We start from the raw sequence: 27,760 nt of genomic DNA, 5'->3' as shown, positions 1-27,760 counted from the left end.
CTAAGCTGGCTCGACTGTAGCTCGACTGCAGCACGACATTAGCACGCCTTGATTTCAAACATCGCGCTACTGCCGTGCTAAAGTCGAATTTAATTCGATCAATTTAGTTCGGCACGGCAGCCAGCACGACGTTTGAAACAGGCCTTATAGGCAATCCTTTAGATCCACCTCAAAGGTGAACTGGAATCAAACCATATATTATTCAACTATCATAACTGACTGCTGTATTAGTTGTCTTTTCGTTCAAGGCTGCGCTGTTGGAAATGATTTCAACATTCATGTTGTTTTCCGTTATTGCGTCTTCCTCAAGATAGTAATTCCAGACTGGCCGTTTCCTTGAATGTCGTTGTGGTAATACCTTTTTCCTGCTGAAATAAGATCAGTGGCAGTGTGAGGTGACTGATTTACTAATAAGAGAAACCCAGTATTTCCCCGGTAAACCACAGTCAGTTGATTTAACATTAGAACTCTTCGTTTACTTTTTAAATCATCTCACCACCAAATCTTATTGGTCCATATAGTGAACTCTTATTAATACTAAGTAACTGCAGTAAACTCCGGTAACTCGGACTCTGAAGGGAAAAGAAAAAAAGTTCGAGTGATCTGGATCGATTGTGTATTCGATTGCCACAATTATTAACACTTTGATACTTACTGCCGTTTTAGAACTTCAGTGTATTATGAGCACAGTGCAATTTTCACTGTTTCATCAGAAAAGGTAACATGATTTTGCATTTAAATGATAAAACGACACTAGATGGTTGCACCAATTAAAATCAAATTTCTGTAGCGTCAGTTTTAGTAGTTTTACCAGTTACACAACAAGAAGAGCCACTGGGATGGTATCCGAGTGGAGATACAAGAACCAGAATTCGAGTTATAGGAGTAAATTTCAGTGAACTTTTGATCAAGGGAATGGAAATTTAGTTCGGTTTAGCGGGAAATTCGAGTTATCAAAGTTTGAGTTAACCGAGTGAAAATGACTAACCCAAAGGGATGGGGATTTGTTTGAGTTATCGGGGTTGTACTGTAGCAATAATGGATCGCTTTCTCAGGATTCTGCTCCTAAGTAAAAGTTTTTTCCCTGGGCTCGATTACCAGCCGCTGTTCGGGAAATTAGCCCGCGTTCCTCCCCTGAACAGACTCTTCTCTTCTCTTCTCGGGGAGGGCCGAGAGAGCGGTGGAAAACGAGCCTACTATTTCCCTTATTCTCCTATTTCTCCTTGGACTTCCACTCCCACCCCCCCCCCACCCGCCCCCCTCCAGCCTTTTTCCTACTGTTCCCTCTTACTCAATCACGACCTGATAAAAACCTAAACAATACATGTCTTACCTGCTAAGCTTAATGATAACAATAGTCACAACAGGTAATAACAAGACTAATCCTCCACCAAGAACACCGACAATAATCCATTTCCAATCGTCTTTGTCGCTGGTTAGTTGTACGGGTCTCAAAGTATCAGCGCGTGGCGTTGAAGGCGGCCCGGACAGAGCTTCCACTTTGGATATATTTGCCCCAATGGCGGAGCCGATCTCTGATTTGTGCTTCAGAACAATGTCCAGTAATGTGCTGCTAGGCAATGCTGATTGATTTCCGACGAACAGTCCCAATGGCTGCTGTATGTAAAAAGCAACCAAAATGGTATCTGACGCATTGTTGGGGTAACCAGGAAGCAGATGAACTCGCTGAGACGAGTAAAGGGCGAATCTGATAAGAGGACATGCGAATGAACCATCAGATAAATAACTAAAACAGATCGCCCTTATTATTTAGTTTGGTATACACCTTATTCCAAAATTGTGGTAATCAATTTGATCTGCGGAATTCAAAAGAACCTTTACCTGGAAACGAGGCGTTGAGGGTCAATTATCATAAAAACAGAAGAACAACTAAATTTACAACACCATTTCAGTATGAGGTGCATTTGTATAGTAACTACGATTAACAATAGTAATCAGTGGCCACTGAACTGTTAGCTTTTCTTTCAAGAAAAAATTCTAAAACTGTAACATTTAAAGCAACGCGATACCGAAAGCATCTATCTTTATTCGACACTTATAAGGTCAAAATAGCCACCTTAATTTATAATATATACAACCGCATAACTCCATCATGCTTGGAACATATAATCCAAAGGAAAGAGTCTAAGTATGACCTCCGTCATCAACATCGTGTTAGCGTACAACGTTTTGAAACTTATTATATGAAAAACTCTATTTCTTACAGAGGATCCATTGTTTGGAATCTTTTAGAGCCATCCGCTGTCAGCGCCAGGGACTTTGCCAAAAGGGCAAAAAAGTCTCACGCCTTCAGAAACTTGAACTTTAATGAAGAGTCACCGCAAATGGGTCGTCCCCAAATTGACAGTGATTTCGTCTTTTATCAATTCTATTCATATCTTTTATTGTACATATTTCACCTTTTAATGACTACATTCAATTTAATAATTTTTATCATTTTATTTTATTAACATTTTTTACACGGCCCCATAAGCTATATTAGCTTTAAAACCCACCGTGTTTAAATAAAAGATGTTGTCATTTTTTATTTATTTTGTTCATCATTTGTGGAACCCGTCCAGTGAGGAAGGGAAAATAGGGGACACACAGGTCCCATGTGAGGTGTCGTCCCTACTCAATCCCTCCCTCAGATACCAGAAAGAAGGGGTATGGGGAGTCGTAGGCAACGTTTTGGCACCTAGTGGTTCATTTACGTCCCACTCATCAGTGAAAGTATCTATTTACCTTCCTTGTCCTGTAATTTTTAATGCGCATGATGTACTGTTAAAATTGCAGTACTTTGTTGCAACAGACGCCATTCCAACTTTGAAAGAATTGTCCGTCGTATAATCCCATTTAAACTGATAAAGAAAGAAACAAAGTAGACAGTTAGGAAATCAAGAAACATATGAAATTGTCCTCTCCTTGTTTTAAACAGTCAATTAACGGTTACACAACGAATAATTCGTTTGACCTTTATGTTTGGATTTTTCGAAACTCCGGATCAGAAGCAACTTTTAATGAAAGTACATGTGCCGAGTGACTATCATGATTTCGGTTGAGCAAAATTTGTCTTTGAAATTGTGAAAAAAAAAACAGCCCGGTTTTCCTATCGAATTAGACCATCAGAGAGTTTGGGAATAATGACAAAGATATAGATTGTTTACCATTTACAAAAGTTTTCCGGGAATTCCGGTTGGAAAGTGAATGAAACACGACTTTTTGGTTCTTCCCAACAGAAAATTCCCAGGAGCAACGGAACATCTAAAAAATAGTCCTGTTTTTCCGAATGGAATATTCCAAACGGAAATTTGTGTTCCATTTTTTCAAACCCATCTTTGATACCAGTTTCAGGCCTTCGCGGCCGTTTTCCGGTAAAATAATGGAACTGATTTGTACAAATGGTAAACGCGATTCCGGGACCAAATTCACCAGTCCTGAACTTTGCGAACAATTTGCCCACACTATGAACCGACCGTAATAAATGGTAAACAACCATAGTACAATTACGGGTTACGTCCTCTTACAGTGCTGTGTTGCAGAATGGATATCCGCACTGCGTGATCTCTTTCTTCCACTGATGGGTTTCGTGGTTTTGGTAGCTCAGGAATAGGAACTGTCTCATTCTTCGCCAGCCCTACATTATGACAGACATCAGAGAAAGAAACTGAAATGTGGCGTGGATAGCATAGAGGTCTGAGAAAAAGTTAAGTTTACATGCATAACAATATCCATCATTTGCTTTAAAAAAGGACCAAAAAAAAATTGGATTCGGGTAACTGTAGCGGCCACGAACGCAGGCCCTGCGTTCGTAGCCGCTACAATATTTCGGGTCGTGGCATCTCTCCAGCCGATATATTCCTTTTTGGGTGGAGAGAAGCAACGACCGGAAATAGGTCTGCGTTCGCAGGCTAAAGCCACTTTAAAAAGAGACAGCATCATGCAAATTCCCTTCCAACTAATGACGAGTGGCCAGCTACGAAAGAAGGTAGTATCGAGCGACCCCTTGTCGTTTGTAGGGAAGCCAAGGTTTACGAGAACGAGTCGCTTCTTTCTCTCTTAATCTCTATTCCTTCTAGGGTAGAGAAATCTGGCAGTAAGAAGAGGGGAACTGAAAACAGTATTGAAACCTAAACTGTTGTGTTTTCGCGGACGCGCAGACAAAGTACCTCTGCATTTTCCATCAATGAAGTAAAGATTCGGTCCACATTCACATCTGTAAGTACCAAGATCGTTGACGCACTCGTGAAATTCGTCCGGGCAGCTGTACAAGGCTTCATCTACACATTCATTAATATCTAGCAACACAAAAATATAAATGGGTCGGATCTAAGATTTTATACAATATAACTCTCTATCGAGAAAAGGTTTTTCTTTGTCAATCCTTGCTATCAAGGGATCACAGTATATACATGCAGTGCTTAAGAATCCAGAACGTTTTTCTCGATAATAAGTAACCTTGACAAAAGGTCTTTGCACAAGCCAGTTATAGGCCTTTAAAGTGAACTGAACGAAAGGCAATTAATTAATTATATATCAACAAATACCTTCGCAGCTGTATCCGTTTTTGCTCAGTTTGAATCCTTTTGGACACAAACAAGTATATCCTCCAGGGGTATTTTTGCAAACATGGCTGCATTGATGATCATCTTTTTCCGGATCACACTCATCGATATCTGTGACAAAACAAAACAGTCATGGGAATGTTGTTTGTATCAAATTATCAAAATTATGTCTTCAGATTCAGTACTTAACTAGCTGATACTCACAGAGTTTTTTAGCAAAAATACTGTCTTATAAAACCTTAAAACGTGTATGGTTTTGCAATTTATGTATTAGGTAAGACTTGTCCTGGTCGAAATTCCCGACTTATTAGCAAATTGCAAGTTTCAAAACAATATCTGAATCTTTCCACAGGGGATAAAGCAGTTACTTACTAACTCAGCCACAAAGCGTTTCGTGCATTTATAATAACTAACTAAGGTTTTTAGGGTCCAGGAAAAGGTTAGCTTTTGGGCACACTGAACCCTTTCATACCGACTTTTACATAAACTGTTGCTGCACTTCAAACCTTTGCACGTCTTTCCATCACTCTGTAACTCGTATTTAGCCGAACAGTCGCAAGTTGATTGGTTGTTGGCTCCTGTGAAACAAATTTGGTCACAGCCAGGATCTGAAGAACAAGGAATCGTTGCTGACGAGAGAAGACATAGTGAGCAAATTAGCTGTATATATACTCCCTCCATTACAGACCTAAAAATCAAATACACTGGAGACTAAGGATTAGCCAAGCCCGAATATAAATTATTGATACACATACACCGCAGACAACAATACGAGTGCTTCATGTCCGGACACCTTCCTACTTCGCCAACTTATAACATCACAAAATAAATCCCAGAACCGGCATCTGACAAAGAACCCGCAACTGAAATTAAATCTACAGCGGTTCTGCCATACATCAAAGGTTTATCTGAACCACTTCGTCGTTTCCTACAACAGCAGAGCAACCTAAGGATCCTGTGGATCCACGAAAATAAGATGGAGTAGTGTGTAAGATTCCATGTAAATGCGGCAAAGTATATTGGCGGAACAGGAAGGTGCATGCATGAACGGATTAAGGAGCACGATAGGAGTATACGGCTTTCACGAGCTCAGGCTGAGCTCAAACGTCGGCCGTTTCTGAACACGCAAATAAGACCGGTCATTATCCGGTCTAGGACGAAGTTAAGTTAATTGACCGAGACCCTCACTGGTATTCCCGTAGAGTTAAGGAGGCTATCCACATAAGACTTCACTCTAACAACATCAACAAGATCAGTGGAATTGAGATTCCTGAAGCTTGGATGCCTGCAATCAGACAACATGACAACCGACCTCTACCACTGTGGACCGCCGGGAGATCAGTTTCTTCCCCTCACAATACCAACAATGCTTTGGATCGAAACCCACTAACCATGAGCGAGGTTTGTGATACACCAATCACTAACAACCACGGTGGTACAAATAGTTCGACTCAGTAAATTGACAGTATCGCCTGACGAAAACCTGCAGTGTGCGGTCGAAACGTCGCGATCAATATCAAAGTGACAATCGTGAGACAAACGATAAAACTAATCCTTTTATTATCATGATCGTTTTTGTTTCGCATTTACAACTTACAATGAATCAGCTATTCATCCTCAATGAGTATCAAATGCACGCATGCAGTCGTTGTAAACCTGAATCATATTTGGAAGATACATTTACCCTTGAAAAGTATGTGAAATACAGTTTAGTGAGCTCTTCAGGAATAAAAATGTCATGTTGATTTAAAATATTCTCTCCTGGCTCCTAAAAAACTAGATGAAAAATAGTCAGAAAGTGCCAGGTAAATCAGACCTACCTACGCAGTTCGTCCAGTCAGATGGATCTGTTGTAAAATACTGGTCGCATGAACAATTATAGCTTCCTGGAGTATTGATGCACTGTTGCGTGCAGTTGGCAATTAAAGGCTTGCATTCATTGATATCTGTGCATAATTGAATAATCAATGACAAACTAAGTAAAAGGGGGTATATCAAATATAGTCTTCCAGGTGGGTGTAATCCTAAATAGTACTGTTGCTGAGTGTTTGATCACGTTTCGAAAACTTTTGCGGTAGTCTACTTCAAAGTCATAGTAATGTAAGTTGTATCTTGTCAGTTGATTGTATTAAACTGTGGTTATTGACCTGATTGGTCAATAAACTCGCGTTGTTACTGGTCATTAGGGCTTAAAAGCCCTGATGTTATTGGATATGAAAACATTTAATGTAAGTGGTGTGTTTAAATCTGTCTTTTTCTTATTAATAACGGTCGTTATTTTTAGTTGAATCGTCTGTTTGTCAGGTAACTTCATTTTTGTCTGTTTGCTTGAGTTCATTTGTGAACTGGATGCCCAGCTGACTTCGATTCAGTGGATTTGTTAGAAACATGAAAGATTTCTGAATCGACAGGTTCAATATTAATTGCACGTTCAAAAATTAAATTACTCACCTTCGCAACTGTAGCCATCAGCATTAATGTTGTACCCATCACGACAGCCACAATAGAATGATCCCGGTATGTTTATGCATTGCTGTTCGCAAATGTTGTTTTGAATGCTCTGACACTCATTGACGTCTGGGAAAAGTTCAGTAATGTTAATAAGTTAAAAACTAAACTGTTTCTCGATGCTAACCTTTAATTTTCAAGAAACATGCTCCTCTCCTGTTTTGTCTATTTTTGGTTTATTTTCATGGAACTTGTTATTCCGATAATCGCGATACGGTCGGACACTGATACTACTTTACGAACTTAAAAAGATATCTAGTTAATCATTCAATTGCTACACCCACCAACACACTGCGCTCCATTTCCAGTGTAACCAGTTGGACACGGTCCACACGTGTATCCACTGACATTGGCCGGCGGGGGAAGATCAGTGCACGCTACGCCTGCGTAACACGGCTGACCATTGAACTCGCAGGCGTCAATTTCGCTATCACAGAATCTTCCCGTGTATCCTCCCTGACATGCGCATCCCATGTAAATAAATTTGATGTCTGAGTTGGCCGTATCACCCTCTTCTGGCTCCACACAGAGTCCACTGTGCTTGCAGGCACACATTTTAATAGTTGGACTCCATGTCGTGCTCGCCCCCTTTTCATCAGCAGCAACGAATGACAAATTAAACTGAAAGGCAAATTAAGGAAACCATAATAATAACCCTCATTTAAAATTTCTCCTTCGATATTATTTAAGACACTTCTGTTTCATTGATGCATTTTGTCCGTTTAGATGCGTGGCCACTCACACGAAATTAAAACATATGCACAAAAAGAGATTAGATTACTAAACAAGGGTTAAAGATGGTTAATACCGCGTCTGCATCCTAATTTACAGGAGGATCTAAATTAGAGGGGGAATGCCGCATTTATCATCTTCGCCCCTGATTCCTTAGTTTGCGTTTTCTTTTTTTGCATTATACAATGTGTTATTTACCGTCCAATCTTTCGTTAAAAGTGTTAGTATTATTAAATGTGTTATTAGTCGGTCAATTAGGGAGGATGAGACAAATTCTTTACACAACTCACGAGGATATGACGTACCGTGAAACACTTGTTCAACCCATGTTTTGAGTTATGTTCTATTCACTCTTTAAATAGGTATATTATATGTCTTCTATTGATCTTCAAACAGTAAGCATTTGTCTAGGACTCCAATCAAAAAGTGCTAGTTTTTAGCAGTGATAGAAATTTTTCTCTGACCGGCTACCTTTTGTGAAGATGTAACATGCCAAGTAAAATAGAGTACGTTTCCAATTTGCTTGACAGTGGCACCTGCTGGACGGTTGATGATATGAAAGCTAATGGTGTCGTTGTCTTCGGCTGTGACGTTCAGGTGTACGGTTTCGTGAAGTGTTGCATTGATTTCACTTGGAGCATTAACTATCTTGGGCGGAAAATTGTCTGAGGGAAAACAACGATAACACGGGATACCAGTTATAATAGTATTCTAGATATAAGGTCAAAATACTAACTGGAAACACACATGCACACACACAAAAAAAAATTACAAAACAAAAACAGACAATTGTAATAAAAAAAACAAAGAAAACACCAATACACAGCTGATTCGAGAGAGTTTGTCCTTATAGAGTGTTAAAGTGTAGACGAAAGGAACAGTGGACAAGTGGACAGTGTTTACTCGAAAAGTTATTTGTCCCTCCTAGAATATGCTACAGCCAATCAAACTTACTTCCTAATTCAGAGACTTTCCTGAAAAACTGTTATGGTTGCTGCCAATAGACTTGATGAAAGCCTCTGGTTATTATTATAAGCCTCTGTTATTATTATTAATAATATTATTAAGCCTCTGTTTTTATTATCAATATTATTTTATTATTATTACTTATAATGCATTTAATGTAGACATATATTTTTATATTATTTTCATGTAGTGTCAGCTCGAAGATATTAGCTTGTTAGCTACTCTAAAATTCGAGTATAAATAAAGTTTATGATAAAGTTTATGTTAGGGTTGTTGTCGTTGTTCTTTCACATTTTCAATAACTTACCAAGAGTATTTGACTCGTTCACTAACTGAATATTTATGTCTTTGGTTACTATTCCAATGGACACGTCATTCGTAGCTGCAGCATCAAACAGGCACTCAATATCATTTCCGCACTGGGCCTCAGCCAATTCCCTCACACTGTTGTTATACCACGTGATATCTTCCACGAACATGGGTGTGAAATCAGACTTTGCAAAGGTCTCCACGCTTTCATTTTGAGCGTAAGTGAACAAAGATTGTGTTTGGTTGATTTGCCCTGAAAAAATGCGTTAAATAACCTAAGAATTCTTCTACATACAGGTACATGATGATGCATTTTTGCCATCTTAACTAATTGGTTAATTTCAGCAAACAAAAGTTTGTTTCTTCAAAAAACCCGACAAAGATACTGAAGGTACGATTTCGGAGGGGGGAATGTCTGCGCTAAGGAGAAACCAGGAAGAGAAAACCAGCACGCCAGCGAACCTAAGAGAACACACCTCTTAACGACAACAATTTCCTGATATCACAGACAACCTCAGTGCTACATGTAAATGAATTGCCTAGTAGTAGAGTCCAAATTTCAGTTGAACAACGTAAGACGACTTATGATAAACACTGCATTTCTTTACACAATACTTACACTTAAGGCCAAATCCAAAGTGAATCTCTCTTGAGGATAAAGTGGGAGACAATGTTGTCCCATCAGGTAATGTGTAGTCGTCATCGGGGTTTTCGTTCCAAGTTCCCAACAGCCCTTTGGTAGCATTTTTGTAATCGTTCGTGAGTGTTACGACTATGGACAGCATTCCCTTTTTTTCACAGAACAACACGGAAGTAGTTGAAGGGAAATAAACTTCCATACAGTTTTCCTCCGGTTTGGAGACAGAGATGTTTCCACCAACGTCTACAGTTTGGTCTGTCAGGCTTTCGTAGTTGTTGTACATTTTTTGTCCAAAACGTATATTCATCCCACCTGAAGATAAAAATTGTGTAAGTGAATCATTCAGTGTTTGGCAAGCAATTAACACCACTTCGAGGAGAATGGTTCACAAGGAAAGAGATGGGTCTAAAACACTGTTCCTTCAATTGCTGTCAAGTTGTTCACATTTCATATACGTAGATTTTGCCAGCATGGATGGTAGAGGGATTGTTGTCTTGTTGCCCTTTGCGTCATCGTGGACAAAAAAGAAATTTGACCTTGATTCTGGTAAATTTAATAATTTGTTTGTTCGTTACTTGACACAATGTGGTGTTATACAAGTTGTCAAGACAATATTGTCTACCTGTTTCTAATCTGAGAAAAGAGAAGACATTTCGTGACCCCACCACTGGTTTCCCTCGAAATAACGACCGAAGGACGATTGCAAAAATTCCATACTGATGACGTGTCACTACCTAGATCTGGGTAGTGTTTCTGATTGATCGTGCCTTGAAGGAAATTTGCTTCAACCAATCAGAATCACTACCCAAACCTGGGTAGTGAACCTCAACAGTATGGAATTTCTGCATTCATTCGTCAGACACCCTTTCGTGGAGAAAAAACAATGTGGTGTCGCGAAATGTTGGCTATTTTCTTAGGCTAAACGGTTCTGCCTATTTTACCAGTCCAAACTAAGTTGTTACCTCCTCTCTTTACTTTAACTTCAACGGTCCAAGTTTCTTTTTCTTTAGCCGCTGCAGCACTAAAAATTGTTGCAGTTGTTGAATTTCCTTGTGCAAGGCCTGTCCTGGCTTGTAGTTGAAATGTTCCACTTTGTGCATCGATCATCACATATTCACCAAGGCCATTGAAGGTGTAATTCCGACCGTCCAAAGTTCTAAAATGAGGATCACCCCAAAACCAACCTACAACACAATTAAAATTCAAAGATAAACTTTTAAAGCAATTGTACGATCAATAATTGAAAAAAATCGTTGTATACTTGCTGTTACCGGTTTTATTTTGTTTCGGTTATTAAAACACTATTGAAAATTCTGCACAACGAAGTTATGAATATAAAAGGGGGAAAAGCTCATGTCTTGAAATCTGAAATGAGTAACCTAAAAAGGTACATTTGCCAAGAAAGCCATGTTTACCAACAGTAGTTCAATAACCAAACAATAGCCCAATAAACACACCACAGGCTTCGATAACCACACGAGTAGTTCAATGACCACTCGTCAATTCAATGACCAAAGACCACAACTGCGGGAGAAATAGTTACAAGTATATTAGATTTTTAATATAAATGTGCTGAATGATTTAATGCTCATTTAGCAATCACATAAAAACTAAATCTAGTCTAGCCCGGTGATCCTTCTTGTGTTAAACAATAAAAAACAAGAACAGTCTCTTACGTCTCTGTGGCGATCTATAAAAACTGCAGTCATCGGTTGGTCGATAAAGGTAAAACAGATCACAAAACTTTGTGTCAACGCAGCAAAATTTATAAGCTTGACTGTCAGCATAAAATGCTCTATAGTCATTGCTCCCATTGTAATACAGATAAATTGGATCAGCTATGACCCTGCTTCCGTCTGGAGGTCCAATTTTAAGAGAGCCAAAGTCGTCCCTCATCGCAGAGTAGCAACACAGCTTGCTCGTCCTAAGGCCAACTAAATCGTCAAGGTCGCCATCGTCATAAGGGAAGTATTTAGAGATTCTGGACCTAAAGCACACATTCGGCCAAGGATAGTTCCAGTCCCGAACGAATCGTCCCCTGTCCAGAAATGCTTGAAATAGGGTACAGGGACACGCCATACGCTGATCTGCATCAATGGCTCCATTATACCAGAATCTAACGTCCATGTCATGTTGGAGAGAAACCCAACTAAAGCACTTTTCAGTTTCATCCTTTTGTTCTCTATTCTCTATTCTCCAAAAATGTCTTCCAAACAAATCCGTGTTTCCTTTCCTTTTGTCGAGGTTGTACATTCCAAGCACAGTACCTGAGCTGTATTAAACAACAGTAACAGTGCTTGTTAATACTCATATCTCAATATATAATATTCTTGTGAATGGAAATGATCACAAGATTTGAATCTTACCCTTTCATGTTCAGCTTCTCGCTGTCTCTTGCGATCCAGCCTGCTACTGGGAGACCATACGCGCCTGTCCAGTAATCATATTCGGACCTGCAGAAAATACGTGCAACAATCCAAGAACTGGTAAAATGATGTCAAAAGAGTATCATCTATAGAGTATCCTTAGTGTTCCACTACCATCTCATGGAAATAATAAAAAGAGCAAGGCTCTGATGAAAATGTTAGTATGTGAAATTCAAATCGTTACAATACTATTTTGAAACACAGAATAGTTTTATCCGTTACAAAGCATTCATCGATGCCTTTGAAAAAGCGAAAAGCGAAGAGAGATGAAAAAGCCTTCGTTTAGGATTAAAATGAAATCGCCGCTAAATGACGGATTTCCTTCCCAAAATGTTATCCTTGCAAAAATTGTTTCAAAAAACACTTACGGCGGAGCTGGAACCGTCCACTGGATTCCTCCAGAGGGATAGTTGTACATTAAGAAGGTATTAAACCAGTTGGTGATGATGACCGCTTGAAAAGTGTTAGTCTGTTAAAAAAAGAGTTCAATCAGATTCCAGAACTTGCTGTTGCATTTAAAGGTAGACCTGTAAAACTAGCAAGTGTTAAGATTGACTGGCTAATGTGTTGTCTTTAGTCCAGCTAGGTTTTCAGTTCCATTTCTTTTAAAGCTCTGTTAACTTAGCCTGCGTGCAGACGATAACTAAACTCTGATTAGTACCGTCTGCGAAGCAGCGCAGAGATCCTTGTTCTGAACCCCCAACGGACTCAACGAATTACCGGAAGTGCGTTTCGAATTTCCCTTCAACTTGATTGGCGATCACGACAAACAAAACGAAGGCCTTTTTTAACTGGCCAATCGTCGCGCGTACTCAAATCTGGGTACACAGCTGGAAGTCCAGAACAAGGATTTCGACGCTGTTTCGTAGACGGAGTTAACCAGAGTATAATTTCGTCTGCGCGCAGGCTATGTTAACTTCGATCCTCTTACTTTTCGAAAAGTTAATAATCACCTATCAAAATAACATTTATTAATAGCAATAAACGTGAGGTCAAATTTCTTTACTAATGTAACACTTTTGGGCCAAATGGGATTCAATGTATTTATTTATTTATTTACAGATTAGTATAATAAACCTGTAAGAATCATAATAAAAGGCAAAAAAAACCATAGACCACGAACTTCCAATCAAGGTTATGCTTCCAGATGAACAGCATTGTAGGCAACGAAACGACTGTTCAAAATCAGCCCGCAGAAACAAAGAAGAAAATCCCCCATGACCGTGGTAAAAACTCGGCTCATATTACAACAAACCAGTTGTATGTGCGCCTTATTTTCTAAATCCAAATATTTCCGACACCAGTCAGAAAGACACACACAAGAGAGTAGATACCGGAGACCAAAAAATAGGAAAATAGCTATTTCTGCCTGTTCTGCAATGCTTTTCTGCCAGAAATACCATTTTCAAAAGGTAAAAAAATAAAACAGAATTATAGGCTTACCCAGGGACACAACAGCTCTGTACAACTAACGTAAGGACAGAGGTTGACCCAAGTAACAACAAGAACCCATGTAGCTGTAAAGTTCTTAAATTTTTCTTCGGTGGTGTAACGTTGAACATGCTGGGAAGCCAAGCTGAGGATCATTTCTTTTCGAGGATGACCTTGACTGCTCTGTTCGTACGCTTGATAATAAACCTTTGAATTTCCATTTTTAAAGGCAAGATCCTCATCAACCCTGGCCCAGAATGGTGCGATAATCGCTTTACCGCTCAACCATCGGAAAGGACCAAACTTCTGAGGCCAGCGCACACTCCATCTATCGTTCAGTTGTATTTTGCCATTTATGCATATCTACGATAGAATAAGAACTTTTTGAATTTTTACTGAAATAACCCAGCCATAAGCTCGTCTATTTCCAAACAGAGAAACTATTTAAGCCTTCGTCCTCCCAGACAATATAGGCCTGTGTGTAAAAAAAATATAACTGTGCGCTTTTCGGAATATAAAAAAATACCTGTCGTTATCAGCTTGTTTCTAAAATATATTTTTTAAATATTATGTTACGTATAAACTTCCCTGGATGTAAGACCATCCAAAACCAATTAAGAAATTGTAGAAGCCTAGTACTTAGAACCGGTACTCGTTTCGAAACTTGGAGCCATCGGGTATATCGCAACAATCTGCCTTTATAGGAAAGTTTTATTCTTAGAAGTCACCAATGGACCTTAAACAAAATGTGTTTCAACGATTGAAGGATGGAAATAACCCATAACGAAAAAACAATAAACGTTCCCTGATCTTCTCCTCAGTCTTGCAAGACGGAATCCACCATGAAATTGAGTAATTTAAAACAAATGCCAAACTGGACTATAACTTTTCTGTTCTCGAAGACGGCAAATGAAGGCTGTACATTGATACTTACATGTAACTTGAAATGCCTCGCCTGGAAGAATGGAAATCCAAAACGACCTGCACTTATCCTGTGACAGCGGTTGTCGATACTGCAAGATGATTCGGTACTCAATTCGTCATCATTCTGCCCCTTTCCATAAGGATAAAGATTGTCGTCAAATGGAGTTTCTTCAAGTAAAAAAATGGGAAAGAAAAGAAAAAAGGAAGTAATTTTATTATCATTAACTAAATTAAATTTCCTGCTCGCTACTAGGTTAAATTATCACTATTCATGCTATGATTAAATCTATGGACTGTAACGCGTTACCAAACACTTTTCTGCACGTTGGTGCAGTTTTATGTAGATTCAAATTATGGTTTTTAAATTCTACGTTTATATCTTCGCTGAAAGGTCAACAAAAATAGCGATGTGTGATAATTGAGTAACTACCTCTCAATACTGATTGATGCAAAGAAACTATCTGACAAAACAATACGGCACGGTTGACAAGTGGAGTAAAAGAAATGAAATCTAGCCAAAGAATAAAGAATGTTCTACCTGTTACTGGATGTATAACACTTGCGCTGAAAGTAGCTGAGACTCTCGATTTTGAAAGGCTGGAATGACCGGGCTGCAATAAGCGTAGAGATGCAGTGGTATACTCTCGAAAGTTTGAATCAACAGACGGTGAAATGGTGGCTGGTGCGCTTGTTTTAAATTGTGTAAGCCTTACAGGCGTAAGCTTGGAGGTACCCTCGAATGACCTTGAAAACGGTGGAATACTCAAACTGGGAGTTGGCAAGACGCTGGAAGACACCCTTGATAAGGCACTGGCTGTTATCGACGGCAAATGGATTGTAGATTCGCTCGAGTTTCGTGAAACAGTCGGACGCACAAACAGTGGCATACCGGTATTTGAAGAAATAATTGTGGGTGCTGAGATACTACCACTGGTGGACTCATTACCCGTATCATCATCACCGCTATCATCATCCCTATCATCACCACTTCCATCACCACTATCATTACCGCTGCCATCACCGCTATCATCACCGCCATCATTACCACTTCCATCACCGCCATCATTACCACTTCCATCACCGCCATCATTACCGCTTCCATCACCGCTATCATCACCGCTGCCATCACCGCTAATATTACCACTTCCACCACCACTATCATCACCGCTGCCATCACCGCTATCATCACCGCTGCCATCACCGCTATCATTACCACTTCCATCACCACTATCACTACCGCTGCCATCACCACTATCATTACCACTGCCATCACCGCTATCATAACCACTGCCATCAGTGTTGCCATCGCCACGACCATCAGCGCTGCCATCACCACTGTCATCACCACTGCCATCACCACTATCATCACCGCTGCCATCACCACTATCGTCACCACTTCCGTCACCAATGATAGACGCTAAGACACTTGCGGCCACACGTGTAGATGGTGAGTCGCTCACACTAATAGAGAATGAGGAACCTCTTGAGACACTTGGTGAAGCTGACACGCTGAGGCTAAAAGAGTTCGAGACACCTAAAGACACAGTGGACGAAGGAGAAACACTTGGAGATTGACTTCCAGACTGTAAGACAATCAAACTGAAAGACCCTGAGTTACTAAGAGAAACACTTCTTGAAGGTGTAACGCTGACGCTAATGGATTGGCTTGTAGATTGTGAAACACTTACCGAAGCTGAGACACTCAGGGTCACACTTGTGGAAAATGAGCCACTGCGTCTGACTGACTGTGAGGCGCTTGCAGAGTAACTTATTGATGATGAAACGCTGTTACTGAATGACAGCGACAGACTTGCTGAAAGACTTGAAGCTGACAGGCTAATGCTGACAGAGTGGGGGATACTATGGAAAACACTTACTGAAGGTGAAGTACTGATGCTGACAGAATCCGAGACACTAGGAGACAAACTTGTTGAAAGGGAAACGCTGATGTTCACAGAGTCCGAGACACTAATAGACAAGCTTGTTGAAGGTGAAACACTAATGCTGACAGAGTCCGAAACACTAGGAGATGCACTTGTTGAAGGTGAGACGCTAATGCTAACAGAGTCCGAGACACTAGGGGACAAACTTGTTGAAGGTGAAAAGCTGATGCTTGCAGATTCGGAGACGCTAATAGACAAGCTTGTTGAAGGTGAAACACTAATGCTGACAGAGTCCGAAACACTAGGAGATGCACTTGTTGAAGGTGAAACGCTAATGCTCACAGAATCCGAAACACTAGGAGACAAAATTGTCGAAGGTGAAACGCTGATGCTCACAGAGTCCGAGACACTACCAGACAAGCTTGTTGCAGGTGAAAAGCTGATGCTCACAGAGTCCGAGATACTAGGCGACACACTTGTTGAAGGTGAAAAGCTGATGCTTACAGATTCCGAGGAACTAATAGACAAGCTTGTTGAAGGTGAAATACTAAGGCTGACAGAGTTCGAGACACTAGGAGACACACTTGTTGTAAGTGAAACGCTGATGCTCAAAGAGTCCGAAACACTAGGAGACACACTTGTTGAAGGTGAAACGCTGATGCTCAGAGAGTCCGAGACACTAGGAGACACACTTGTTGAAGGCGAAACGGTGATGCTCACAGAGTCCGAGACACTAGGAGACACGCTTGCTGAGGGTGAAACGCTGATGCTCACAGAGTCCGAGATACTTGGAGACACACTTGTTGAAGGCGAAACGCTGATGCTCACAGAGTCCGAGATACTAGGCGACACGCTTGTTGAGGGTGAAATGCTGATGATCACAGAGTCGGAGACACTAGGAGACACACTGGTTGAAGATGAAAGGCCGATACTCACAGAGTCCGAGACACTAGGAGACACACTTGTTGAAGGCGAAACGGTGATGCTCACAGAGTCCGAAACACTAGGAGACACACTTGTTGAGGGTGAAACGCTGATGCTCACAGAGTCCGAGACACTAGGAGACACACTTGTGGAAGGCGAAACGGTAATGCTGACAGAGTCCGAGACACTACGCGACACGCTTGTTGAGGGTGAAACGCTGATGCTCACAGAGTCCGAAACACTAGGAGACACACTTGTTGACGGTGAAACGCTGATGCTCAGAGAGTCCGAGATACTTGGAGACACACTTGTTGAAGGCGAAACGCTGATGCTCACAGAGTCCGAGATACTAGGCGACACGCTTGTTGAGGGTGAAATGCTGATGATCACAGAGTCGGAGACACTAGGAGACACGCTGGTTGAAGATGAAAGGCTGATACTCACAGAGTCCGAGACACTAGGAGACACACTTGTTGAAGGCGGAACGGTGATGCTCACAGAGTCCGAGACACTAGGAGACACACTTGTTGAAGGCGAAACACTGATGCTCACAGAGTCCGAGATACTAGGAGACACACTTGGTGAGGGTGAAACACTGATGCTCAGAGAGTTTGATACACTAGGAGACACACTTGTAGAGGATGAAACGCTAATGCTCAAAGAGTCCGAGACACTAGGAGACACGCTTGTTGAGGGTGAAACGCTGATGCTAACAGAGTCCGAGACACTAATAGACAAGCTTGTTGAAGTCGAAACACTGATGCTCACAGAGTCCGAGATACTAGGAGACACACTTGTTGAAGGTGAAACGCTGATGCTCAAAGAGTCCGAGATACTAGGAGACACACTTGTTGAAGGTGAAACACTGATGCTCACAGAGTCCGAGATACTAGGAGACACACTTGTTGAAGGTGAAACGCTGATGCTCACAGAGTCCGAGATACTAGGAGACACACTTGTTGAAGGTGAAACGCTGATGCTCACAGAGTCCGAGATACTAGGAGACACACTTGTTGAAGGTGAAACGCTGATGCTCACAGAGTCCGAGATACTAGGCGACACACTTGTTGAAGGTGAAACGCTGATGCTCACAGAGTCCGAGATACTAGGAGACACACTTGTTGAGGGTGAAACGCTAATGCTAACAGAGTCCGAGACACTAATAGACAAGCTTGTTGAAGGCGAAACACTGATGCTCACAGAGTCCGAGATACTAGGAGACACACTTGTTGAAGGTGAAACGCTGATGCTCACAGAGTCCGAGATACTAGGAGACACACTTGGTGAGGGTGAAACGCTGATGCTCAGAGAGTTTGATACACTAGGAGACACACTTGTAGAGGATGAAACGCTAATGCTCAAAGAGTCCGAGACACTAGGAGACACGCTTGTTGAGGGTGAAACGGTGATGCTAACAGAGTCCGAGACACTAATAGACAAGCTTGTTGAAGTCGAAACACTGATGCTCACAGAGTCCGAGATACTAGGAGACACACTTGTTGAAGGTGAAACGCTGATGCTCAAAGAGTCCGAGATACTAGGAGACACACTTGTTGAAGGTGAAACACTGATGCTCACAGAGTCCGAGATACTAGGAGACACACTTGTTGAAGGTGAAACGCTGATGCTCACAGAGTCCGAGATACTAGGAGACACACTTGTTGAAGGTGAAACGCTGATGCTCACAGAGTCCGAGATACTAGGAGACACACTTGTTGAGGGTGAAACGCTAATGCTAACAGAGTCCGAGACACTAATAGACAAGCTTGTTGAAGGCGAAACACTGATGCTCACATAGTCCGAGATACTAGGAGACACACTTGTTGAAGGTGAAACGCTGATGCTCACAGAGTCCGAGATACTTGGAGACACACTTGTAGAAGGCGAAACGCTGATGCTCACAGAGTCCGAGACACTACGCGACACGCTTGTTGAAGGCGAAAAGCTGATGCTCACAGAGTCCGAGACACTAGGAGACACACTTGTTGAAGGCGAAACACTGATGCTCACAGAGTCTGAGACACTAGGAGACACACTTGTGGAAGGCGAAATGGTGATGCTCACAGAGTCCGAGATACTAGGAGACACACTTGTTGAAGATGACACGCTGATGCTAACAGAGTCAGAGATACTAGGCGACACTCTTGTTGAGGGTGAAAGGCTGATGCTCACAGAGGCCGAGACACTAGGAGACACACTTGGTGAAGGGGAAATGCTGATGCTCAGAGAGTTTGAGACACTAGGAGACACACTGGTTGAAGATGAAAGGCTGATACTCACAGAGTCCGAGACACTAGGAGACACACTTGTTGAAGGCGAAACGGTGATGCTCACAGAGTCCGAGACACTAGGAGACACACTTGTTGAGGGTGAAACGCTAATGCTGAAAGAGTCCGAGACAATAGGAGACACACTTGTTGAAGGCGAAACGGTGATGCTAACAGAGTCGGAGACACTAGGAGACACACCTGTTGAAGGCGAAAGGCTGATGCTCACAGAGTCCGAGATACTAGGAGACACACTTATTGAAGGTGAAATGCTCACGCTAATGGACTGGAAGATACTTGTAGATTGACTGGCAGAAGGCGAAACGCTGGGACTAGTCGACGGTGACACACTTACAGACACACTTGAGGAAGTTGATGCGCTGAAGCTGGCTGATTGTGAGGCACTAACAGATTGACTTGTTGAACTTGAAACAGTAGAACTAACTGACACCGACAAACTCTTGGTCGGTGGTGTGTCATCATTATTGTCATCACCACTTTCGTCACCGCTATCGTCACCACTGCCATCACCACTTTTACCACCACTGCCGTCACCACTTTCATCACCACCGCCATCGCCACTTTTACCACCACTGCCATCGCCACTTTTACCACCACTGCCACTACCACTGCCATCACCACTGCCGTCACCACTTTCATCACCACTTTTACCACCACTGCCATCACCACTCTTATCACCACTGCCATCACCACTCTTATCACCACTGCCATCGCCACTTTTACCACCACTGCCATCACCACTTTTCTTTCCACGTTTGCCTTTTCCACCGTCAGCGCTTTCATCACCACTATCCTCACCACTATAATCAGCATTATCATCATCGTCATCACTTTCTCCCCAAATGTACGAAGGTAACACAGTGGAAGACGTCCTAGTTGATGATGGCGTGGTAAGACTAATGGAAGACGATACAGTGACAAGTACCCCTGCTGATGGTGAAAACCTTACACTGGAGGCCATTAAGAAACTGACATATTCACTAGTTGACAATGACACGCTTGAGCTGATAAACCCCGAAGTTTTGCTTTGCGACATTTTATAATCGTCGTCGGTATCATCACCGCTTCCGTCGCCACTTTCGCCACCTTCATATGCACTTATGGAATGTGCCACGCTTAAACTATCTGATACAGTTATATTTGGAGAAACACTTGAAGACGGATCTTTAACGATCAGAGTGACTAAAAACAAAAAGATATAGCATTGGATACTAAAATTTATTTTAAAAGATAATCACACTTAGTACTAGAAGACTATACAATACATCATCCAAGTTCCGTTCAGCCAAACCCGTTATTAAGCGAAATGCCTACTGTCTGTTTAATACAAACTCACAGTTAAACATAGGCTACTCGCGCCTTAAATCAAATAACAAAATTGATCTTTTAGCGTTTTCTACTTTTTCTTGTATCAAAATAAAAAAAGAATAAAATTACAGAGCATTTTATGGTCACAACCAAATGTATTTAATGCTGACTGGTATTATAACTTAAAGTTTGCAATGCCTCTGTGTAGTACTTTATTGGTAAAGAAAATCTTTGAGGCCTGTTGAGTGTGACCACGGCCGCTTTATAAATAAGGGAAATGAGCCTTTGGCCTTTAACTATTGAACGTCAACGAAAGATAAAATTTCCACAAGCCTCGATCTTTTCTAGGTTTAGAGGCGCTGACATTGCTACCCTCTGTCACGATTTTGGCTGGCCCAACAACAACTGCACAGAGATTTAACTTCAATTCTTGGTAATATTGTCTCTAAATTCGACGCATTCTTGCTTGATTACGTCAAATAATAGCGTTCAAGGGCGTAATAGAAAGAGCTTGTAAACAGCTTCTTTTCTAATTTCTACCTCTGCCAATTATTTTGATAGCTTTTGCTTTCCGCACGCACGCGCCTGTCAAGCGGAGATAGTTCCTTGTTAACTCTTTACATCACAAGAATATGCTTATACAAATTCTCCATACTATCTATATACAATTGCTTGAAAAATTAGTTGAGAGAATTTGATAAAAGATCAAAGCATTTTTCTTTGGGGATCATAACTTTCTCTTTTGATGATGTGTTCATATTGCGAATTTCCTTATATATAGTCCGTATAGTGGCTATTGGCAAGCTGGGGGGCAGTTTCCTTCTGCATGTAAGGAATATACACGTAAGCACAATATTGGATACTTAGTAGCTAGGTTACACGAGACTGATTAAAACCCGGATCAGGTCGCACATACTACAGACAAGAGCGAGGATTTTATGAAATTGAGAAGCAATTATACATGACCGGTGACACTTGAAATCACTCTCCAAAAAGAGCCCCAAAATAAATCATAAACTTTGCTAATTTTTGGGTGATATCCCAGACCGGAAGCTAAAGCGGAAGAAATGACTTTTTAAAATAATTTAGGTAAAAAAATCAGCAAAGTTTCTAAATAAAAAACAAAAAAGTTCCTTAATAAAAACGAGGGCAAAGATTCATATCTGTAAATCCAAAGGCGTGCCAATCAGCTTTAGTTTACACCGTTCTCATGATATTGCCTCTATTAGACTGGTCGCATGCAGACGTTCTCGTGCCGATGTAAGTTATCCGGGGATAGCTTACTGTTGAAGATGCAGCCAGTTTCTATTCAAGTCTATATCAGAAAGTCTCTATCAGATATATTCGACAGAATCCTTAAGCTGTTTACCATGCCTGGTTACCATCCTGAACTTAAGAAGATGTAAGCCATTATCCTGTCTCTCTGTTCTGCTCCTAAATTTGTCAGGTAGGACGTCTTAATCTGAGAGACCATTTGCAAAGTGACTGATCGGAAGTTGACACTACTCCAGTTTAAAAACACATGGTCTTAGATAACAGGGATAACCGTGGCCAAACACTCTAGTCAACCTAGGCCATTTTTGAACATTAGTGGAGGAATTAGTATCAGCATTTCAATTAACTAATGCAGAGGGTCCAAAAATAAAGAGTAGGTTATTCTACAGCTGATAAGTCTTGAGTATATCAATCATGTTTAACAAACATAATCAAGTGAACGAAAAACTCCTTTTTATCAATTTTCGTTGACAATCAAGACACCGGAGTTTTACTAAGAATTGATACAGCAGGAATGCTGAATAATAAGTATGCACTAACGATATAAGACTTGAAAATGGAGACACCTTTCTATACCTAAAAAAGAATAAGTCTTAAACTATAAAGAAAATATGAAAAGATTTCTTACAATTCAAAGCCTGAACTGGTACACACAGTACAAACGCAATCCAGAAACCTCGCATGGTGTTTTGTTGGGCCTTGACTGTAGCGCCTTGGTGGCCTTATGATTTTGTCATAAATCAGTAACTCTTCACTGATCACCACCAATTTTTGTAACATTCCAAAGTCGTCAAAAACGCATTGATAAATTACTGCTTTAACATTGCCAGTGATTATCTTGAACCGAACCGAAGACTGTGAAAACCCAAAAGAGAAGAGCGCTGCAATTCAAACCCTTCTCAATACTCGACACCATTTTAACGAAACAGAGATGATGGCTCAATCACAACATAACTTTCTTTAATTTTGCTTTTTTCATTCTGATATAATTACACCACAAAAAATTCTTCAAATTTGGATAAACCAGGCTTTTCTATACGTCACAGTGTTGCCCCAATGTTGTTCAACACTGCTTGAATGACTGAAAATGTTATATCCGTCCCATTGTTTGGTGATATTGTTTCTTCAAGAATTGAATCAGAGTTAAAAACTTCTTATCAATTAACCCCTTTGCCTCTTTTGTTCTTGCAGACGATTGACCATAAAGCAACATAATGAATGTACGTGTGTGGAAATGCTTTAGTTGTTTGTGTTCAACACGCTATATATTTACGACAACAAAATGATAGGTGTGGGATCGTGGCTAGCTATGGTTGAAGGGTTTTTCTTCGGATTTCGTCTTAACGTGCCCTAAAAGAATACATCTAATGGTTTCAAAAATTGCTAAATCATAAGGCAAAAATCCTTTTCTTCACCTGAAGCAATGACGTGAGAAATTATGAGCGGTAAGGATAAACAATATAATTTAATAGAAGCTAATAGAATCGCCTTAGAGCATGATTGCATTACACTGCAATTTACTTTTGTTAGTTTTTACGAATGTTCTCGGAAGCTAAAGGGGCTTACCCAAAGTTTTTAAGCTCTTCTGATCTGTTTTCTAAGTTTATACAAAAATTTGTATTCTTATTTTTCTTTCAATAATTTACATAATTTTAGACTCCCGCACTTTTCTCAAAGTCGACGCTTCTCTATATTAGGTCGCCGTATTAGACACCATATTAACATGAACTTTACTTGCGATATACCTCACGCAAATTGGGATTTTAAGAGAACAAACTAAGATGACTCGAGCCTAATACCAGCATTAAGGTAAAGTTTATTGAAGGAACCTTCCTCTCTAACCGGGGTCGGCCTTACTGGTACTCCCATAGTATAGGCTATTCAGAGTATCAATATACTACCGGAACTACATTACCGAAACTGAGACTTCCAGAAGCATTAATGCCTACATCAGACAACACAGCAACCAATGGTTACCATAACAGACCCCTTACGGAACAGTTTCATAAAATGCTTCGAAGCGAAACCCGCCAAACATAAGTGGGGTTAGTGATACACCGAACACTAGCAGCCAAGGTGGTCAGTACTAATAGGCTCAGTAAATCGACATTATCGCCTGATGAAGACCAACAATACGTACGCGGAAGAAACGCGTCGATCAATAGCTTGCGTAGCTGGTGGTGTTGTTTGCCGAGCGCGCGCGTTTATGCAGTTTTTTCCGCTCTCGCCAAACAAACCGGCAGCTACGCAGGCCATGCCATCAATGGGTAATTGACTATCGTAACACAGACGATAAACGAGGCTATCGTACACATTCCACTATGTCATGATTCATGTATTTTTCATGGTATAAACCGTCATGTGTTCCTAAAATCATGCTCAGGCTCTTCGATATAGAGACAATTAGTTTGATTTTAATCCTTATAAACAATGTGCATGCATAAATTACACCATAATGGTCTGTCAGAACTTTATTTGAGTTTGTTTTTAACTCTAATACAACAATCCTTTGAATTACACCAAAGATTATTCGCCTCAATTCAATAACTAACAACGTTGACTGTCTTAAAAACTGTTACTCTCATCTTTGGGTATGGTATGTGTTGGAAGAGATAAACTAAATTAATTAGTAACTCAAGCAAATGAACATCACACAAAATATCACTTAAATAATTTTTTAACGTAAAGTGATTACTTGATAAACAGTCCACATAGACAAACAGGGTCAACAAAGTGCGTCCTGCTCTTTTAAAAATAAGGACTTCATTCTGGGCCTTGATTTTTTACAGTGTAGTTAGTGAAACATTGAACACAGTTTGTTCAAGCGTGCATTGATGGTAAAGGCGTAAAGAGAGCTTATGGGGCGCACATTGCCGAGGCTGTTCCCAGTTTCTATAGCATGAAGCCTTCGGAGTATTTCTCAGTTGTGAATGTAGTGTTTTCTTGATCTTACCAAAGCTAAGCAATGCAGCAATAGCAGCTGCCACAGAAAAAGAGACAGGGGCAGCCCAGATTAGTGTCGTGTTCATTGTCAGCGGGTCCCTCGTTGTTTTCAACCTACAAAATAACGCTCATCAGTAAAAAATAATGATAAATCAATTTAAACCTGAGGCAGACCACGCAAATTGATTGATATGTTCCCCCACAAAAAGGGAATGTGCATAGTACCAGTTTAATTCGAAAAATAGAAATGCTTGTCTCGCAGAACCTTACGAAGTTAGGGGAGAGAGGTAAACGGTGGAAATCAAGATGAAAAAAGTGGCAACACGGAACTCTTAACATGAAGGACGTCAGCCTCGCCACTGGGCTCAGGGAAGCTACATACTTAATATATGCTAGTGGTGTGAACAAATTTCAACTCAACCCACCGTTTAAAAAACAACATTTTTAAACGATTTAAATTAAAATGTGGAGAAACAAACCTAGGATGCTCGTAGGAAAGCGTCAAGTTCGAGTTTTGTCGCTAGGCAACCCGCGGACACCAAATGGCAGCAAGGGATTCGACCGACCTATAAGGTGATCTAAGCGAGACGCGAATTCCAACAAATTTATAGACCTCACTTCGAGAGGAATTGTTTTATAAATTTAATCAGTTCTATTGAGCATGTGACTGACTAAGGCTTATTCTATTCTTTGATGATCTGGATGAAAACAAGATGATCATTACTTTCTTGCTAAAATCAAAAAAGGCTGTTTCAATTTTGGCTGTCTAAAACTTTTTTTGGAAATTCTGGCACATGTTCCATATTTTCGGACCAGCCCATAAAAAATTATGCATTTTCTTTTGGTAGACGAATGGATCGAATATCTATCTACATATCTGTACTCTACGAAAAAAAGCATTTGATATTATCAGCAACCCAATTATAATCTTTAGCTACCACGCACACGATACTGAACATGTGGTCAAAACACGTGAAGGAGATAAGAATGTTGACCTTAATAAACCTGTGACAGTATGCTTCCTGTAGGTTACAAGCCTTCGAGCTATGCCAAGTATCTAATATACCACAGCCTTAGTGAAGGCCTCCACCCTCCCCCCCGGGTATTCGGACATTTGTTATATATTTCTCCAAAAGCTACAATGCTTTGCGTCGGGGCCAGTGACTCAAGACATACAACTGTCCTAACCTCTTTATTTTGCATGTAGTTCAATAAACCAGCTTCATTTTCTTCCTTGTGATCTGATAAACCCGGCTCAAATTCGTCTTCGTCATCAGACAAACCCGGTTCATCGTTTTCGTCATCTAATAAACCCAGCTTATTTTCGTCTTCGTCGTTCAATAACCCATATTCTTCGGCGAGAGAGTTCGGATCTTCCTGGGCGAGATTCTTATTTAGTGTGAATGCCACTGCCACGGAAAACAAAAAGAAAACTGCGACAACGACCCCCATCCTGACTGTTGTTTGGTCCTTTCTGTGCAAAATAAAAGGAATAAATATACCTTATGGTGATCGCAGTTTTCTAAGACGACAGCTAACTTTCTCCTCAGCGTTCAAAGAAGACGGGTCTCCAGTAAGGCTTAAAAGTCTCATAAGCCGTTTATTCCACCTCAATGTTCGATATTTTACTTCCAAGAGGAGTGGGAGGGGGGGAGGGGTGGGCGCCGGATGTAAACAGACGGGGGTGATGGAAGTTTTGGGGGAGGGGAGTGGTGGGCCTCGAAAGTTTCCATTTCGGGGTTTTTTTTAGTTGATCAAGGATAATCTGATGAAGATTCGTGTAAATATAAAGCCGCGTATGTCAGCCTTTTCTGAGTTCTGACAAAATGGCACACTGAAACTTGATTGTTGATGAAACTTGTTGTTTCGCCTTCCGTTTCAACCCATGGTCCCAGTGTCTCGGGTTGTATCCATGAAGACCTTCGTGGATTGTATATTAAAAAAAGAAATACAGCAATTCATTTTCCCAGAGAGGTTTGATTTTTTTCCCAATGCAACTCAATCATCCCCGCTGCTTTAAATCCGGAGTACTGCCCACCACTCCTGCACTTCTACGTAGTTAGATTTATGCATTTTCTAATCATTTGGTCATTTTAGTCCTTCAGGAAGAAAGAAAGCTTCTCTTTTTCAAGGCCTACATAAGGAGCTTTAGCAACGATGATGGCGACAGCAACGAGGACACCAATAAGATGATAGCTATTATAAGCAAAAGGACAATTCTACACGTGCGGAACACTTTTGGTACAATTCTTTGCCGTCACTGCAAGACGACGTAAAATTTCTGTAATTTTCTATGTGACGTTTTATGAAGGACGTTAACACACGATGACGAATTTTTCTTTCACTTTCTCGTCCATTCAACTTCGGGAAAATTCACTATATATTTCTATATATATTAAACAATTATTGTATTAGGCTGAGTATCATCTGGAAAATTATGGAGATCGAGAAGGGTGTTATCCGCCGAAAACGATTCCTAGTTTAAAACAAGCGAAAACATGCTTACCTTCGTCGATGTTAGAATGCAAGTTCATCATCGATAGTGCATGTTTAACGGCAAATTTATGATAGGAAGGGTTGTACAGTTCTGCAAATATTCTCCAAATAGGAGATGTCGTCCGTCGAGTTGTCTTCTTGC

At 40.7% G+C, this 27,760-nt stretch overlaps 1 protein-coding gene and 1 long non-coding RNA gene across 2 annotated transcripts; both read right to left on the bottom strand.

The window, feature by feature from the left end:
- Positions 1 to 202: 202 nt before the first annotated feature.
- LOC140926324 (mucin-like protein) lies at positions 203 to 11,986 on the bottom strand. The gene is made up of 15 exons (XM_073376078.1): positions 11,397 to 11,986; positions 10,683 to 10,904; positions 9,700 to 10,032; positions 9,079 to 9,333; positions 8,277 to 8,470; positions 7,358 to 7,694; positions 7,017 to 7,142; positions 6,386 to 6,511; positions 5,072 to 5,194; positions 4,548 to 4,676; positions 4,170 to 4,298; positions 3,528 to 3,637; positions 2,746 to 2,861; positions 1,334 to 1,708; positions 203 to 365 (listed from the first exon to the last, which is right to left on the bottom strand). The coding sequence occupies exons 1-15, from the start codon at positions 11,971 to 11,973 to the stop codon at positions 203 to 205; spliced, it is 3,315 nt and encodes a 1,104-aa protein (XP_073232179.1). The 5' UTR covers positions 11,974 to 11,986.
- Positions 11,987 to 13,627: 1,641 nt separating this feature from the next.
- On the bottom strand, positions 13,628 to 15,228 carry LOC140927127 (uncharacterized). The gene is made up of 3 exons (XR_012164532.1): positions 15,040 to 15,228; positions 14,512 to 14,669; positions 13,628 to 13,940 (listed from the first exon to the last, which is right to left on the bottom strand). It is a non-coding gene; the product is annotated as an uncharacterized lncRNA (long non-coding RNA).
- Between the last annotated feature and the right edge of the window lie 12,532 nt (positions 15,229 to 27,760).

The sequence above is a fragment of the Porites lutea genome, chromosome 2 (genome assembly GCF_958299795.1).
Source record: "Porites lutea chromosome 2, jaPorLute2.1, whole genome shotgun sequence".
Taxonomy (NCBI): domain Eukaryota; kingdom Metazoa; phylum Cnidaria; class Anthozoa; order Scleractinia; family Poritidae; genus Porites; species Porites lutea.
The sequence above is the reverse complement of the archived record's forward strand: the minus strand, read 5'-3'. Positions and strand labels throughout refer to the sequence as shown.

What these genes read in the sequence shown, in the direction of transcription:
- LOC140926324 (XM_073376078.1), bottom strand. Translation starts at nt 11,973, where the DNA reads ATGTACAACCTCGACAAAAGGAAAGGAAACACGGATTTGTTTGGAAGA. An exon ending in TTATAGATCGCCACAGAGAC is followed by an intron (nt 10,905 to 11,396) that starts GTAAGAGACTGT and finishes ATTGTGTTGTAG; the next exon opens with GTTGGTTTTGGGGTGATCCT. An exon ending in TGATGGAAAGACGTGCAAAG is followed by an intron (nt 4,677 to 5,071) that starts GTTTGAAGTGCA and finishes GTTTTGTCACAG; the next exon opens with ATATCGATGAGTGTGATCCG.